The sequence below is a fragment of the Leucopleurus acutus genome (assembly GCF_964270905.1).
Source record: "Leucopleurus acutus genome assembly, chromosome: 9".
In the NCBI taxonomy this organism is placed as follows: domain Eukaryota; kingdom Metazoa; phylum Chordata; class Mammalia; order Artiodactyla; family Delphinidae; genus Leucopleurus; species Leucopleurus acutus.
The window spans coordinates 97,864,813-97,882,898 of NC_139144.1; the positions used below are offsets into that span (position 1 = coordinate 97,864,813).

General features: G+C 38.0%; 1 protein-coding gene across 1 annotated transcript in view; it reads left to right on the forward strand.

The window, feature by feature from the left end:
* Positions 1–15,944: 15,944 nt before the first annotated feature.
* LOC309966509 (olfactory receptor 2A2-like) overlaps positions 15,945–18,086 on the forward strand; it is a gene marked incomplete at both ends in the record, with an annotated part of 29,159 nt that continues 27,017 nt past the window's right edge. The window contains 1 exon segment of the mRNA XM_082846612.1: positions 15,945–15,999. Within this exon segment, the coding sequence (XP_082702738.1) occupies positions 15,945–15,999 (55 nt within the window).

Here is an 18,086-nt window from a genome sequence, read left to right on the forward strand (position 1 = left end):
TGAGCATGTTCATACTCATCTCCCAGGGCAGTGGGAACAAAGCCAACCAGATTACCATGTTATTTTACATATACAATATTTAGTCACAGTATAGAATTTTTAATATCACTTTGACATTATTAGGAGAAACTTCAGTATTTCAAACGCTCGTGTAAATAATGTTAAAAGAAACTTAAACTTTTTAAATAGCCTGAGAAAACAATATTTCTGTCCATTCTAGTAATCAATTGATCTTTACCCTTAGTGTTTGAATAGTACTATAGTGAAGTAAATATTTTTGAATGAATGCATGTATGAAAAAATGACTGACTGAATGACGGAATACCCATAGAATATGCTTATAAATGAGGAAAAGGACTAGTAGATAGGAAATGTAGAGATGTAGAGAATGGACTTGAGGACACGGGGAGGGGGAAGAGTAAGCTGAGATGAAGTGAGAGAGTGGCATGGACATATATACACTACCAAATGTAAAATAGATAGCTAGTGGGAAGCAGCCACATTGCACAGGGAGATCAGCTCGGTGCTTTGTGACCACCTAGAGGGGTGGGATAGGGACAGTGGGAGGGAGATGCAAGAGGGAGGAGATATTGGGATATATGTGTCTGTATAGCTGATTCACTTTGTTATAAAGCAGAAACTAACACACCATTGTAAAGCAATTATATTCCAATAAAGATATTAAAAAAACTGAAAAAAAATTGTGGTCCATATATACGATGGAATATTAGCCATAAAAAGGAACAAAATGGTTCATTTGTAGAGACATGGATAGATCTAGAGACTGTCATACAGACTGAAGTAAGTCAGAAAGAGAAAAACAAATATCGTATATTAATGCATATATGTGGAATCTAGAAAAATGGTACAGATGAACCGGTTTGCAGGGCAGAAATAGAGACACAGATGTAGAGAACAAACATATGGGCAACAAGGGGGGCAAGTGGCGGGGGTGTTGGTGGTGGTGTGATGAATTGGGAGATTGGGATTGACATATATACACTAATATGTATAAGATAGGTAACTAATAAGCTGTCTAAAAAAATAAAATTCAAATAAAAAATGAAATTAAAAAATTTTAATTAAAAGAATTATGGGACAAATGAAATTATAGTGTTCTTAAATTTTTACATCATGCAAAAGAAAATCAGGAGAATCTTGTTAGTACTGGTAATGTTTAATGAGGCATAGGATTTCTAATACCTTCCTCTAAACTGCAATAATTTGGTTTTTTCATCCATATTTTAGCATTCTAATACATAAGATTCAAGATACGATTTATGAGACTAACAAGGGTTTCATATTCATATTAACCTAGCTTTTTGCTGTGTAAAAGGTAAGAATTAATGATCTAACAGGAAATTACTGGAAAGGTAATCTAGGTAGCCCCTAGAGCTTGTAAGTCAGAGTCCCCTGTGGTTGTACTAGGTGTGAAAAAAAAGGGTTTCACTTCTGCAGTAAGTCAGGGAAAGCAGTGATTATTCTCTGTAGACGTGAGGTAGGATGGGAGAAGTTCCAGGAATAATAAATATTGAAAAAGCCCTCTTACAGTCAACTTACAGTGTTTATTAATGCTATTTTTTTATTAAATATACATTTTAAGCATGTATTAAAATTATGTGGAAACTTAAATGTATTAGCTGAATCTCCCATAAGGTATATTCTTATATAATGTACAATATGACAAATATCTTCTTTTAGTCTATAAAAACAACATGCCAGGAATATAGAAAAAGTTTAGAGATATTGAATCTATTGGGAGCTGGACTTAGAAGCTAATATCAGGTAACTGGGAGCTCCAAGGAGACAAGATGAAGAAAGAGGCATTTGAGAGCGCAAGTCTGAGAGCCAGAGAATCAGGCAGTGTTGTCAGGGTACTACTGCTTGTAGAGGAAAAAAACTACTGGAGTTTTGATTTATCTGTAAATATATGAATTTGTATAGAAGTCAGATGCCGCATTAAACTAAGTTGCTAAAGTCCTTAAGCAGACAATACAGGACAGGAGGGCACACCAGAACTAGCAGCTAAACCAGCAGCCACCATGGAGGCTTTTAATGCTCGTGCTGACATTAATAACATTTGATGTTTATGCTGCCATTAACTGTAACATTAGTACCTAAATCTTGGATATCAGAGACATGCAATGAAATAGGGTGAGGGCCTTAGGATCATTTTACTACCTGACTGACTCAACCTGCTTGAGAAACTCTTAAATTATCATTAAATAGAAAAATCTCTAGGGTGTGGGATTATGAGATACAAACTACTATGTATAAAAAAGATAAGCAACAAGGATTTATTGTACAGCACAGGGAAATACAGCCATCGTTTTATAGTAACTTTAAATGAAGTAAATGAATGATTCTATAAAAATATTGAATCACTATGTTGTACAACTAAAACTAATATAATATTGTAAGTCAACTATACTTCAATTTAAAAAGAAAAAAGAAAGGAAAAACTGCTGATCGATTCTGCCTGGCACAAAATACAGAGATTTGTCATTATAAAAAAATTAATAAATCAGTGCCTACAATATGCTGTATTTGCCCATTTGATTTTTTTTTAGGGCTCATGTTTGAAATCAGTGTTTCATTATTTTACCCCAATGGTAATGATTAAAAATTAGACTTTTCTGCAGTTTCAGGCTTTGAGGGATGACTGTCTTCCTTGGTGAATGCCCCTGAAATAGGACTTTGTACACATTATCTGTATCCCATCCTAAATGTGCCTTCTTGCTGAAAAATCTGCTGAGCACTTTTCATGTGATAAATAGACCAGAAACTTTAATTCATTTACATAGATTTACCACATCATTCTCAACCCATTACTGATGCACTTAAATAGCTTTTCTCATTTATAGTGAGTAACAGAGCTAATATTAGATAGTATCCTTTAGATTACATTTTGTCCAAATAGAGAGATTTTATAAAATTCCTTCAGGGCCAAGATACATAACATAAAGGAGGCTAGTATGTTGAGTATAATTAAAGCCAACTTTTGACATTAAAAAACTAAACTTTGTTTCAACTTAACTATGGATAATTATGCTACTGTAATTTAAAAAATCATTAGAAAAAATATATTTATTAAATTTTTGTAATTATCCTCTTCAATTTAGAGCCAGGAAACCACACCTATTCCTCTGCCTGATTATGTCCAATCAAATTTTGGATTACAGAGGTGATGTACAGACAGGGATTCTGTAGCTGATACTGTGGGTGCCCTGTACATAACACCTTGCCTTCCCACTTCAGTGCACACTAGCCTGACTTCCAAATGCCACCGTCTGCATTTCTGTGCCTGGGCAGGTTCTCTGGAAACCAGAGCCACTTTACTAGCCTATTACTCTGGGAAAAGGAGCCCTGTTACTTGGTCCATCCACCTCAAGGCGCTCATCCAATAACAGATACTAGTTGGTGATACATATGCTACGCTGGCTCCAAGATTTTTCCATTAGGGTCTAACTTCAGTTACTACAATTTTCTCCTTTGATCATCCAACCTTCAGTGGCTGTCTTTTCTTGGTTGTGCCCCTTTTCCATTCATCTGTCTGCTTATAGTTCCCGAGATTGCTTCCCCAAAACTACTTGTAGTTGAATAACTGTCCCAGGGTTGGCTTCTGAAGGAACCCAAACCAAGATATATCTTTTAACTGGAGGCAATATTTAGACTTACTTAATTCATGATGGGAAAAGATATTCACAAACCCAGGCAATTTCGAACATGGGTAGGAACTTGACATGGTGATTTTTATGTTTACAAATATTAAAGATATTTGTAGAAGTCTGGGTATTCCAGCGCCAAAATACTAGGTTAACAGAATATATCACATTACAGTTTTAAAAATTCTCATTGATACCATTACGTTCATATGATAGAGGCAAATTAAGTAATGTAAATTGATCATAGATTTTTTAACACCTTTATTGGAGTATAATTGCTTTACAGTGATGTGTTAGTTTCTGCTTTATAACAAATTGAATCAGCTATACGTATATATGTATCCCCGTATCTCTTCCCTCTTGCATCTCCCTCCCTCCGACCCTCCCTATCCCACCCCTCTAGGTGGTCATTGTTTTTCTCTTTCTGACTTACTTCACTCTGTATGACAGTCTCTAGGTCCATCCACCTCACTACAAATAACTGTTTCTTTCCTTTTTATGGCTGAGTAATATTCCATTGTATATATGTGCCACATCTTCTTTATCCATTCATCTATTGATGGACAATTAGGTTGCTTCCATGTCCTGGCTATTGTAAATAGAGCTACAATGAACATTTTGGTACATGACTCTTTTTGAATTATGGTTTTCTCAGGACACATGCCCAGTAGTGGGATTGCTGGGTCATATGGTAGCTCTATTTTTAGTTTTTTAAGGAACCTCCATACTGTTCTCCATAGTGGCTGTATCAATTTACGTTCCCACCAACAGTGCAGGAGGGTTCCCTTTTGTCCAGACCCTCTCCAGCACTTATTGTTTGTAGATTTTTTTGATGATGGCCATTCTGACCTGTGTGAGATGATACCTCATTGTAGTTTTGATTTGCATTTCTCTAATGATTAGTGATGTTGAGCATTCTTTCATGTGTCTGTTGGCAATCTGTATATCTTCTCTGGAGAAATGTCTATTTAGGTCTTCTGCCCATTTTTGGATTGGGTTGTTTCTTCTTTTGATATTGAGCTGCACGATCTGCTTGTAAATTTCGGAGATTAATCCTTTGTCAGTTGCTTCATTTGCAAATATTTTCTCCCATTCTGAGGGTTGTTGTCTTTTAGTCTTCTTTAAGGTTTCCTTTGCTGTGCAAAAGCTTTTAAGTTTCATTGGGTCCCATTTGTTTGTTTTTATTTCCATTTCTCTAGGAGGTGGGTCAAAAAGGATCTTGCTGTGATTTATGTCATAGAGTGTTCTGCCTATGTTTTCCTCTAAGAGTTTGATGGTGTCTGGCCTTACATTTAGATCTCGAATCCATTTTGAGGTTATTTTTGTGTATGGTGTTAGGGAGTGTTCTAATTTCATTCATGGGTTTGGCATATATGGCCTTAATTATGTTAGGGAAAGTTCCCTCTATGCCTACTTTCTGGAGGGTTTTTATCATAAATGGGTGCTGAATTTTGTCAAAAGCTTTCTCTGCATCGATTGAGTTGATCATATGGTTTTTCTCCTTCAGTTTGTTAATATGGTGCATCACGTTGATTGATTTGCATATATTGAAGAATCCTTGCATTCCTGGGATAAACCCCACTTGATCATAATGTATGATCCTTTTAATGTGCTGTTGGATCCTGTTTGATAGTATTTTGTTGAGGATTTTTGCATCTATGTTCATCAGTGATATTGGCCTGTAGTTTTCTTTCTTTGTGACATCCTTCTCTGGCTTTGGTATCAGGGTGATGGTGGTCTCATAGAAAGAGTTTGGGAGTGTTCCTCCCTCTGCTATATCTTGGAAGAATTTGAGAAGGATAGGTGTTACCTCTTCTCTAAATGTTTGATTCGCCTGTGAAGCCATCTGGTCCTGGGCTTTTGTTGGAAGATTTTTAATCACAGTTTCAAGTTCAGTGCTTGTGATTGGTCTGTTCATATTTTCTATTTCTTCCTGGTTCAGTCTCAGAAGGTTGTGCATTTCTAAGAATTTGTCCATTTCTTCCAGGTTGTCCATTATATTGGCATGTAGTTGCTTGTACCAATCTCTAATGATCCTTTGTATTTCTGCAGTGTCAGTTGTTACTTCTCCGTTTTCATTTCTAATTCTATTGATTAGGGTCTTCTCCCTTTTTTTCTTGATGAGTCTGGCTAATGGTTTATCTATTTTGTTTATCTTCTCAAAGACCCAGCTTTTAGTTTTATTGTTCTTTGCTATTGTTTCCTTCATTTCTTTTTCATTTATTTCTGATCTGATCTTTATGATTTCTTTCCTTCTGCTAACTTGGGGGTTTTTTTGTTCTTCTTTCTCTAATTGCTTTAGGTGTAAGGATAGGTTGTTTATTTGAGATGTTTCTTGTTTCTAAGGTAGGATTGTATTGTTATAAAATTCCCTCTTAGAACTGCTATTGCTGCATCCCATAGGTTTTGGGTCGTCATGTTTTCATTGTCATTTGTTTCTAGGTATTTTTTTGATTTCCTCTTTGATTTCTTCAGTCATCTCTTTGTTATTTAGTGTACTGTGTAGCCTCCATGTGTTTCTTACAGATTTTTTCCTATAATTGATATCTAGTCTCATAGCGTGTGATCAGAAAAGATACTTGATACGATTTAAATTTTCTTAAATTTACCAAGGCTTGATTTGTGACCCAAGATATGATCTATCCTGGAGAATGTTCCATGAGCTCTTGAGAAGAATGTGTATTCTGTTGTTTTTGGATGGAATGTCCTATAAATATCAATTAAGTCCATCTTGTTTAATGTATCATTTAAAGCTTGTGTTGCCTTATTTATTTTCATTTTGGATGATCTGTCTATTGGTGAAAGTGGGGTGTTAAAGTTCCCTACTATGATTGTGTTACTGTCGATTTCCCCTTTTATGGCTGGTAGTATTTGCCTTATGTATTGAGGTGCTCCTATGTTGGGTGCATAAATATTTACAATTGTTGTATCTTCTTCTTGGATTGATCCCTTGATCATTAGGTACTATCCTTCTTTGTCTCTTGAAATAGTATTTGTTTTAAAGTCTATTTTGTCTGATATGAGAATTGCTACTCCAGGTTTTTTTTTTTTTTTTATTGCGGTACGCGGGCCTCTCGCTGTTGTGGCCTCTTCTGTTGCGGAGCACAGGCTCCAGACGCACAGGCTCAGCGGCCATGGCTCACGGGCCCAGCCACTCCGCGGCATGTGGGACCTTCCCAGACCGGGGCACGAACCCACGTCCCCTGCATCGGCAGGCGGACTCTCAACCACTGCGCCACCAGGGAAGCCTCCAGCTTTCTTTTGGTTTCCATTTGCATGGAATATCTTTTTCCATCCCCTCCCTTTCAGTCTGTATGTGTCCCTAGGTCTGAAGTGGGTCTCTTGTAGACAGCATATATATGGATCTTGTTTTGTATCTATTCAGCCAATCTATGTCTTTTCGTTGGAGCATTTAATCCATTTACATTTAAGGTAATTATCGATATGTATGTTCCTATTACGATTTTCTTAATTGTTTTGGATTTATTATTGTAGGTCTTTTCCTTCTCTTGTGTTTCCTGCCTAGAGAAGTTCCTTTAGCATTTGTTGTAAAGCTGTTGGTGGTGCTGAATTCTCTTAATTTTTGCTTGTCTGTAAAGGTTTTAATTTCTCTGTCGAATCTGAATGAGATCCTTGCTGGGTAGAGTAATCTTGGTTGCAGGTTTTTCTCTTTCATCACTTTAAATATGTCCTGCCACTCCCTTCTGGCTTGCAGAGTTTCTGCTGAAAGATCAGCTGTTAACCTTATGGGGATTCCCTTGTATGTTATTTGTTGCTTTTCCCTTGTTGATTTTAATATTTTTTCTTTGTATTTAATTTTTATAGTTTGATTAATATGTGTCTTGGCATGTTTCTCCTTGGATTTATCCTGTATGGGACTCTCTGTGCTTCCTGGACTTAATTGACTATTTCCTTTCCCATGTTAGGAAAGTTTTCAAATATAATCTCTTCAAATATTTTCTCAGTCCCTTTCTTTTTCTCTTCTTCTTCTGGGACCCCTGTAATTCAAATGTTGGTGTGTTTAATGTTGTCCCTGAGGTCTCTCTGACTGTCCTCAATTGTTTTCATTCTTTTTTCTTTATTCTGATCTGCAGTAGTTATTTCCACTATTTTATCTCCAGGTCACTTATCCATTCTTCTGCCTCAGTTATTCTGCTATTGATCCCTTGTAGAGAATTTTTAATTTCATTTATTGTGTTGTTCATCATTGTTTGTTTGCTCTTTAGTTCTTCTAGGTCCTTTTTAAATGTTTCTTTATTTTCTCCATTCTGTCTCCAAGATTTTGGATCCTCTTTACTGTCATTTTTCTGAATTCTTTTTCAGGTAGACTGCCTATTTCCTCTTCATTTGTTAGGTCTGGTGGGTTTTTCTTTGCTCCTTCATCTGCTGTGTGTTTCTCTGTCTTCTCATTTTGCTTAACTTTCTGTGTTTGGGGTCTCCTTTTCGCAGGTTGCAGTTGCATAGTTTCCTTTGTTTTTGGTGTCTGTCCCCAGTGACTAAGGTTGGTTCAGTGGGTTGTGTAGGCTTCCTGGTGAAGGGACTAGTGCCTGTGTTCTGGTGGACGAGGCTGGATCTTGTTTTTCTGGAGGGCAGATCCACGTCTGGTGGTGTGTTTGGGGGTGTCTGTGGCCTTATTATTATTTTAGGCAGCCTCTCTGCTAATGGATGGGGTTGTGTTCCTGTCTTGCTAGTTGTTTGGCATGGGATGTCCAGCACTGTAGCTTGCTAGTCATTGAGTGGAGCTGGGTCTTGGCATTGAGATGGAGATCTCTGAGAGATTTTCGCCATTTGATATTATGTGGAGCTGGAGGTCTGTGGTGGACCAATGTCCTGAACTTGGCTCTCCCACCTCAGTGGCACAGCCCTGACGCCTGGCTGGAGCACCAAGAGCCCGTCCTCCACATGGCTCAGAATAAAAGGGCAAAAAATAAAAGAGAGAAAGAAAGAAGAAGATAAAATAAAGTTATTAAAATGAAAATAAATAAATAAATAAATAAATAAATAAATAAATAAATATGTATATCGTTGCTCCCAAAGTCCAGCTCTCCAATTTGGGATGATTCCTTGTCTATTCATGTATTCCACAGATGCAGGTACATCACGTTGACTGTGGAGCTTTAATCCGCTGCTCCTGAGGCTGCTGGGAGAGATTTCCCTTTCTCTTCTGTGTTTGCACAGCTCCCAGGGTTCAGCTTTGGATTTGGACCCGCCTCTGCGTGTAGGTCGTCTGAGGGCGTACGTTCTTTGCTCAGACAGGACGGGGTTAAAGGAGCCCCTGATTCGGGGGCTCTGGCTCACTCAGGCTGGGGGGAGGGAGGGGCAAGGAGTGCGGGGCGGGCCTGCGGTGGCAGAGGCCGGCGTGACGTTGCACCAGCCTGAGGCGTGCTGTGCTTTCTTCCGGAGGAGTTGACCCTGGATCCTGGTACCCTGGCAGTGGCGGGCTGCACAGGCTTCCTGGAAGGGAGGTGTGGATAGTGACCTGTGCTCGCACACAGGCTTCTTGGTGGCGGCAGCAGCAGCCTTAGCGTCTCATGCCCGTCCCTGGTGTCCGCGCTGTTAGCCGTGGTTCGCGCCCGTCTCTGGAGCTCCTTTAAGCAGCGCTCTTAATCCCCTCTCCTCGCGCACCAGGAAACAGAGGCAAGAAAAAGCCTCTTGCCTCTTCGGCAGGTCCAGACTTTTTCCTGGACTCCCTCCCGGCTAGCCGTGGCGCGCTAGACTCTTCAGGCTGTGTTCACGCCGCCAACCCCAGTCCTCTGCGCTCCGACCGAAGCCCGAGCCTCAGCTCCCAGCCCCACCCGCCCCGGTGGCTGAGCAGACAAGCCTCTCAGGCTGCTGAGTGCTGGTCGCACCGATTCTCTGTGCGGGAATCTCTCCACTTTGCCCTCCGCACCCCTGTGGCTGCGCTCTCCTCCGTGGTTCCGAAGCTTCCCCCCTCCGCCACCCGCAGTCGCCGCCCGCGAAGGGGCTCCTAGTGTGTGGAAACCTTTCCTCCTTCACAGCTCCCTCCCACTGGTGCAGGTCCTGTCCCTATTCTTTTGTCTCTGTTTATTCTGCCCTACCCAGGTATGTGGGGAGTTTCTTGCCTTTTTGGAGGTCTGAGGTCTTCTGCCAGCGTTCAGTAGGTGTTCTGTAGGAGTTGTTCCACATGTAGATGTATTTCTGATGTATTTGTGGGGAGGAAGGTGATCTCTGCGTCTTACTCTTCCACCGTCTTGAAGCTCCTCTCGATGCTCATAGACTTTGAAATCCGGGAACTCTTTACGGAATTCAGTGTTGATCACACAATTTTGGGAATGTGCCTATGACTCTCTTTTTTTATTTTTACGAAGTGACTTTGTAGAGAGATACTGTCCAGATTATTCTCATCAAGTGGTTTCCCCAAACTTAATTTTTCTAGGAATAAATAAATTAAATCATACATATCTAAAACTAATTATAGGAACCCCTGCAAGAAATATTTATTTGCTCACATGGATTGTAAGTTCAAGGAAAGAGATAAGTCCATGTTTCAATCTTGTTTTATAAGCTAAGATAAATTTTTCCCTTGGAAGATAGGAAAAAAGTTATTATAATCATCTTAAGAATATTCATATACAAACTTTATATATATATACAATCTTTGTATAAATCTATATATGTATATAACTTATGTATGTGTATACACACATTTATTTGGATGTATCTGGAAGTAGAATCCATAGGTCATTGTTATGCATATGTTTAAAAACAGTATATACTTCCAGAGTTTTCCAAAATGGTTGCATTAAATTACATTCTCATCAGTAATGTATCCCTGGTTTGTATACTTGCCAAGGCCTTGTAGTTTCAAACTTGTGAATTTTAGCCATTCCTTGTGAGTTTTATTTTTATTTCTTTGGTGACCTAGGACATTTAGTATCTCTTAATATCTTAATGTGCTGTGGGTTATTTAGATGATTTTTCATGTGAAATGTAAGTTCAAGTATTTTGCCCAGTTGAAATTAGATTATCTATCTTTTCATTAATGAGTTGCAGAAATTCTTTTATATTCTGAATATGAGCCCTGAATTTATTATACATGTTATATATATTTCCTTCTATTCTGTGGATTGTGTTTTCACTCTCTTATTTATACCTCTAGATAAATAGCAGTTTATTTCTTAGTTTTATAAATCTTTTATGCTGTTTCAGTTCCACTAACTCCCAGGTCATAACTATATGCCATTGTTTAATATTCTACAAAGCTTGTTTTTATCTTTCATACTTAGATCTATTACCTACCTGTTTTGCTTTAGTTTCTTCACGCAGATAGCCAATTGATCCAGCATTATTATTGAAAACACCACTGCCTTTCCAGTGTGCTTGTGGGGTGATGGCATGTGCATGTCTGTATTTCTGGTTTAACCATGCTATTTCACAAGTCTATTTATTTATCTTTGTCCCATTACAACATTGACTGACTGTATAAAGTCACTGTAACTTTATAGGTCTCAGTATTTCATAGAGTATGTCCTTTTCCTTCATTTTTCTTCAACATTGACTTGACTCTTCTTGATATTTCATAATTTCTCATGAAACTTATAAATAAGATTATTCAATTTCTGCACATAAAAAAACCTTCCTTAATTTCTGATTTAGATTTCATTGAACCTATAGATTAATTTGGAGAGATCTATAATCTTTACAAAACATTCATTCTATAAAATGTTATGCATGTTCCAGATTTTTAGAAATTTGCTTATTTGGTAAAATAGATTATCTGCAGAGATTTTAATATTTTCAACATGCATAAGCATGTTGTCAGTAAAAACTGAAATTTATTTTTTGAATTATTTTATTGAAGTATAGTTGATTCACAATGTTATATTAGTTTCAGGTGTACAACACAGTGATTCAATATTTTTGTAGATTATACATCATTTAAAGTTATAAAATATTGGCTGTATTCCCTGTTCTGTACAATATATCCTTGTAGCTTATTTATTCTACACATAATAGTTTGCACTTATTAATTTCCTACCCCTATCTCACCCCTCCCCCCTTCCCTAATCCATCCTTTATTTAGAATGGTCTTAAATAAAGTTTACATGTGGCTAGAAGGGTGTATTGGTTACACCTTAATTGGCACAGAAAATGAAATTTCAGTCTTTAATGTTTGTAAACCATATACTTCAATTTTCAACCCTTTATTTTGACTTCCCACTTCAAAATGTGGAGATTAGTTTTCTTATTATTCCTTCTCATAATTCTTCTCCCGTACTAGCTCACACTTGTTGAGTGCCTATTTTATCTAGAATTCTACAAGTTATTATATGAGACATAAAGCATGTACATGACATAGTACCCACTCATGAGGCTGTTACAACCATTTAAGTCATCTCACTTAGAATAAATGACAATTGGTATTAACCCCACCTCATCTTGATTTTTTACATTGATCTTCCTAGTGAGATTATGACGCTTTTTACTGTCATAATTGTCCAAGCCTGTTACATTAATCTATGCTTCATAGTAATCTCCTCTAATTGCCTGGGACAGAGAAAGATACTCTTGGTGGTAGGAAACTTTTGGAGGTAATGGATATGTTTGTAACATAGATTATGGTGATGGTTTCATTGGTAATACTTATTTCCAAGGTCATCAACTTGTATACATTACATAAGTGCAGCTTTTTATATGCCAGTCATAACTCAAAATGTTTAAAGAATAAGACCCTCTTAATAGACTTGTCACGTAGACATTTAGTGATGAGAGGAATAAGCAAGACTGCCGTCTTTCTTTGTACACTAATTGATTACGGGCATACAAGAAAATCCCTCGAATGAGGAGCCTTATGTCTTCACTGCTCTCTAGGACACCCCTTCACGCTTATATAATGAGATTAGTGAATAAGCATAGTGTGTAGCCATACTAGTACTTTTGAATGACCCATATGCATTTTCCAGCTCAATATATGCCTGCTTCAGAATTTACATTTGCCTAAACCTGATATTCTTCACAGGGATATATAATTTCCAGAATATTTTAATTACTAATCACTTCCAAAATATACTTCCATAAGTCCAAAAGTATGAATTTAAAACTATATGTATCATCTATCTTAAGAGATTTATGTCATATCATCTGAGAATATGTTAGTTTTGTAGAAACCATGCTTTGGCCATGAGTGATCAAAGTCACATCACAGTTTGCAATATTTTGTATTTAAAAGCCATGGTGTTAATTATATTAAAATATTATTTAACTTGTGATGACTATATTGGTAAAGACATCTCTGTGTGGTGTATGGTGTAGGTCTTAAATGTCAAGTCATTCCTTCTTGTCATTCATCTAGGAAACAGGAGTATCTCTTCAAGCCCCAAAGTGAAATTAAGAAGAAACAATAGGTTAGAAGCAATGTGAGAAATTTGTAGGGTAGGGTTAATTAAATCAAATTATGTAAAAAGATGTCTAGGGGGGAAACGCTAAATAGTGGGTGTTGAGATAGTTACTTCCACATGGAACCATTTGGATCCTGGGCAGTAAGAAACACAGACAAATACGATTTTAATCATAAATTTGTAATCAGAGTAGATAGCTCAAGGTTATATGTAGACTAAGAGGACAGATTTAACCCAGTAAACAAGAAGCTACATCTTTTGTAGTCAGATGATACTTAGACTTCATGAAGTTGCACTTTCCATGAACTATTCTTGTTCTTCCTTGGGATTTACTATGAAGCTGAGATGAGGATGAACCTAAGGAACTGCATTTTATACCAGGTTTGACTAAATTGTATTAAAGTGTAAGAGTCAACATGATAGGGCTTCCCTGGTGGCGCAGTGGTTGAGAGTCCGCCTGCCGATGCAGGGGACACGGGTTCACGCCCCGGTCCGGGAGGATCCCACATGCTGCGGAGCGGCTAGGCCCGTGAGCCATGGCCGCTGAGCCTGCGCGTCCGGAGCCTGTGCTCCACAACGGGAGAGGCCACGACAGTGAGAGGCCCGCATACTGGAAAAAAAAAAAAAAGAGTCAACATGATAAAAGTAGAAAAGTTGAAGTGGGACAGCTTCATCGGAAAGCTGAACTTGAGATTAGAGTCATGATTGTTAAATTAGAAATCTTTTACCATTTAATGGTTTCTTGAAGTGATGATGTGTTTTGATTTTTTGGGGCTTGTTTGCTTTTTATAGATGATGATGGTGGTGGATATAGATAAAAAGATGATAGGTGGAGAAAGAGAGGGAGATTTGACTGAGAACTTCCATGTCTAGGAGTATACGACAAGAAAATAATAAAAGATACACAAAAATATATGTATAAAATTTAATCAATGGCATTACAGTACATACAACCTAGTTAGAAGGTAATGTATTAAATCAGTTTAAATATTTGTATGCAATAAAATAGTATGCAAATGTTTAAAGTATATTGTATAGAAATATTTTGACATGGAAAATGTACCTAATGTGATTTAAATGAAAGAATAATGTTTATATAATTTTAATTATATGAAAATGTAAGTAGAGTGAATAATGGAAAACTATATGTACAAGTTATTAGCAATGATCACTGTTGGCCATAGATTTCACATATGTATTATCTCTTAAGCCTTTTATTGAATGTTGTGTTTCTCTAAGACTTAGGAAAACTTGATGTCAAAATCTCATGAGGTAGATGCCACTTTGTTCACACAATGAACCAAACTTTTGAAACTTTATTAAGTGTAAAATTTCTAAGAGCCTATAATTAGCTAAATACAAAGAAAAACAAAAAGTATAAACAAGATAATTTTGAATTCTAAATGTACTTTTGCCTAAAAAAACTACCATATAATAGTGATATCATTTTCTTTAACGGTAATGTATATTAGTGGTGTTTTCCAAAATAAGTCAGTAAAGGTGTATTAGGATTAGGCAAGTGAAGTTGAGAATCCATTATCCCCTTAACAACTTAGGTACTCTCCCAAATTATATACGCTCTCTATTAAATGAGGATATTAGAAATTTGGCAACAATCCTGATAAAAATATTACTTTACGTCCAATAAATCCAGATACTGCTTTGAAAATATGATTCTTCAGTAAGGAACCAAATATTTTTGGTGAAATAACTGATTCCAAGCTGAAGTGAGAAATCTACAAGATGGGTATGGATAATTTGTTAAGCCAGCAGGAAGAAAGTACTTAAAATTATGAATTAATAACTCTATAATGGAGAGAACTTGGAGACACCACCTTAATCAAGTAATCCACATTAGCATCACCTATATTGAGAGTAATTAACAGTATCTCTGTATTCATGAGAGGCTTTAAGATTAAGAAGGATATATTTTTTGCTACCAAAAATTTATAATCTGAACTTAAAACATGGACAATCAATGGAAAACCCCAATTGAGAGACATTATACAAAACAAGAACTAATCCCCGTCAAAAATATCAGTGTCAAGGAAAGAAAGACTGAATAACGATTTCAGATTAGAGGAGGTAAGATATTTTATTGGATTTCAATCTTGGACCAGAGGGGCTGGAAATGCTATACCTAGAATAGTGAATCATGGTAATATCTCCTGATTTTGGTAATTATACTGAAAATAAAGTAGTGAATATCCTTGTTCTTGGAAATAATAAACAGTTTAGGGATAAACTGGCCTTATGGTTGCACTTAACTCTTACGTGGTCCAGAGAAAATTAACAAAATATATACAGAGAAAAAGAAATGATAAAGCAAACATGAAAAAAATTGGTAAAGTGTATATACTAGTATTGTTTATAATTCCTGATACTTATCTGAAATTTTGAATTACTTTAGAATAAAAAGTAAGAAAAACAAAAAGGCAGAGAAATATTGAAGAAAAAACTCAGTGAAGTAGGGACAAGCATAGAAGCCTACTCCGAATTCACTTCAGATAAATAACTCCAGTTTTCATTGTTATCCAGCTCTGACCTTTCCACCACACTTTAGTCCTTTACAGACTGTCATTAAGAATGGAGGCGGGGGGGCTTCCCTGGTGGTGCAGTGGTTGAGAATGTGTCTGCCAATGCAGGGGACACAGGTTTGAACCCTGGTCCGGGAAGATCCCACATGCCGCGGAGCAACTAAGCCCGTGTGCCACAACTACTGAGCCTGCACTGTAGAGCCTGAAGCCTGTGCACCTAGAGCCCGTGCTCTGCAACAACAGAAGCCACCACAATGAGAAGCCCGTGCACCGCAATGATGAGTAGCCCCTGCTCACCGCAACGAGAGAAAAGCCCGCGCGCAGCAACGAAGACCCAACACAGCCATAAATAAATAAATTTATATATAAAAAAACAAAACAGAATGGAGGGGAACCAATCATGGGTCACAGAATTCATCCTGGTGGGATTCCAGCTCAGTGAAGACATAGAATTTTTCCTCTTCGTTATCTTCTTCCTATTTTATATCTTCAACCTGCTGGCAAATGGCATGATCTTGGGACTCATTTGCCTAGACCCCAGACTGCACTCCCCCATGTACTCCTTCCTTTCTCATCTGGCCATCACTGACGTATCCTATGCTTCCAGCAATTTACCCAGTATGCTGGAAAACCTAGTGAAACACAAAAAAACTATCTCCTATTTCTCATGCACTAAGCAGATGGTTTTCTATTGGCTTTTGCTTCCGTAGAGCACCTGACTTTGGTGGTGATGTCCAATGACAGGTATGTGGCAATCTGCCATTCTCTCCAGTACACTGTCATCATGAGCTGGAGAGCGTGCATGTTCCTGGCCATCATATGCTGGGCACATGGATTTTCCCTGGCCCTAGTACAAGAAAGTCTCTTTCTAAGGCTGCCCTTCTGTGGGCCCCAGAAGGTGAACCACTTCTTCTGTGAAATCTGATCTGTCCTCAAAGTGACCTGTGGTGAAACCTGGATCAATGAAATTTTCCTCTTTGCTGGCGGTGTGTTTATCTTAACTGCGCCCCTTTCCCTGCTGCTGGTCTCCTACGTGCGCATCCTCTGGGCCATCCCGAAGATCCAGTCAAAGGAGGGCCGCAAGAAAGCCTCTTCCACCTGCTCCTCCCACGTCTGTGTGGTTGGGTTCTACTTTGGCATCGCCATGATGGTTTATATGGTCCCTGGCAATAGTGAGAGGAGCAGCTGAAGATCCTTTTCCTGTTTTACACTGTCTTCAACCCATTGCTGAACCCCCTCATCTGCAGTGTAAGGGATGCTCAAGTGAAGGCTGCTTTCCACAAAGTATTGCAGAAAAGTAGAACAATATGGCACAAGGCACAATTATAGTTTAGTGAATTTTTCCCCTAGAACTCAAGAAAATTTTCCAACAAAATACATGACCTAAGGATGAGAATTATCTAAGAGTAACATCACAAAGATGAGAGAATAGGAATTCCCAAGCCCCCACTTCCTCCATGAAGATGACATAATATAGATCAAATTGCCTTTCTGAGAACACCAGAAACCACATAGGAGTTTGCAGCACCCCAGACTAGCACAAAGCCAAGAAGAGATAGAGTGAAGCTTTTAGGCAAAGTTACAGCATTTTATTGCCATATCCACCTCGCCTCCCTGACCCACTGTGTTAGGATCTGGAGAAAATTCCCAACTCCCAGCTCTTTGTCAAGAGGGAAAGAGAAGAGTAGACCATGCCTACTACATTCTAGCTTTTCGGGTGGTGGTGGAGCCTGCGAGCATGATTTCTGTCATGCCTGACTCTGAGCCCTGATGGGACGGGCAATAGCAGTTTGGACTCCATGTTTCGACCACTGAGAAACATAGCAAGCACCCAACTTTTTACAGTAATACAGAGATTTTTGAATTTTTACAATTCTAATAGATGTGCAGTGGTATCTCATTCTTGTTTTAATAGAAAATTCCCTGATGACGTGATGTTGAGTGTGTTTGCAAGTGCTTCCTTGCCACCTGTATATTTTTTTGGTGAGGTATCTCTACATTTTTGCCCATTTTTATGTAATAAACTATTTTTTAGAGTAATTTTAGATTCACAGCAAAATTAAGTGGCAAGTACAGAGATAACCAATATACACCCTGCCTCCACACATGCAAAACCTCCCCCATTATCACCATCTCCCCACAGAGTGGCACCTTCATTATCATTCATCCGCCTGCATTGACACATCATCACCCGAAGTCCACACCTTACATAAGTTTTCACTCATGGTGTTGTATATTCTCTATGTTTGCACGAGTGTATAATTATGTGCATCCACCGTTATACTATCATAAAGAGTAGTATCACTGCCCTAAAAAATCACCTCTTCTTCCTCCCTCATTACTAATCCCTGGCAACCACTGATCTCTTAATTGCCTCCATAGTTTTGGTTTTTCAGAATGTCATATAGTTAGAATTATAAAGTGTGTAGTTTTTTCACATTGACTCCCTTCACTCAGTCGTATGGATTTAAGTTTCTTCTATGTCTTTTTTTATACGCTTGATAGTTCATTTCTTTTTAGTGCAA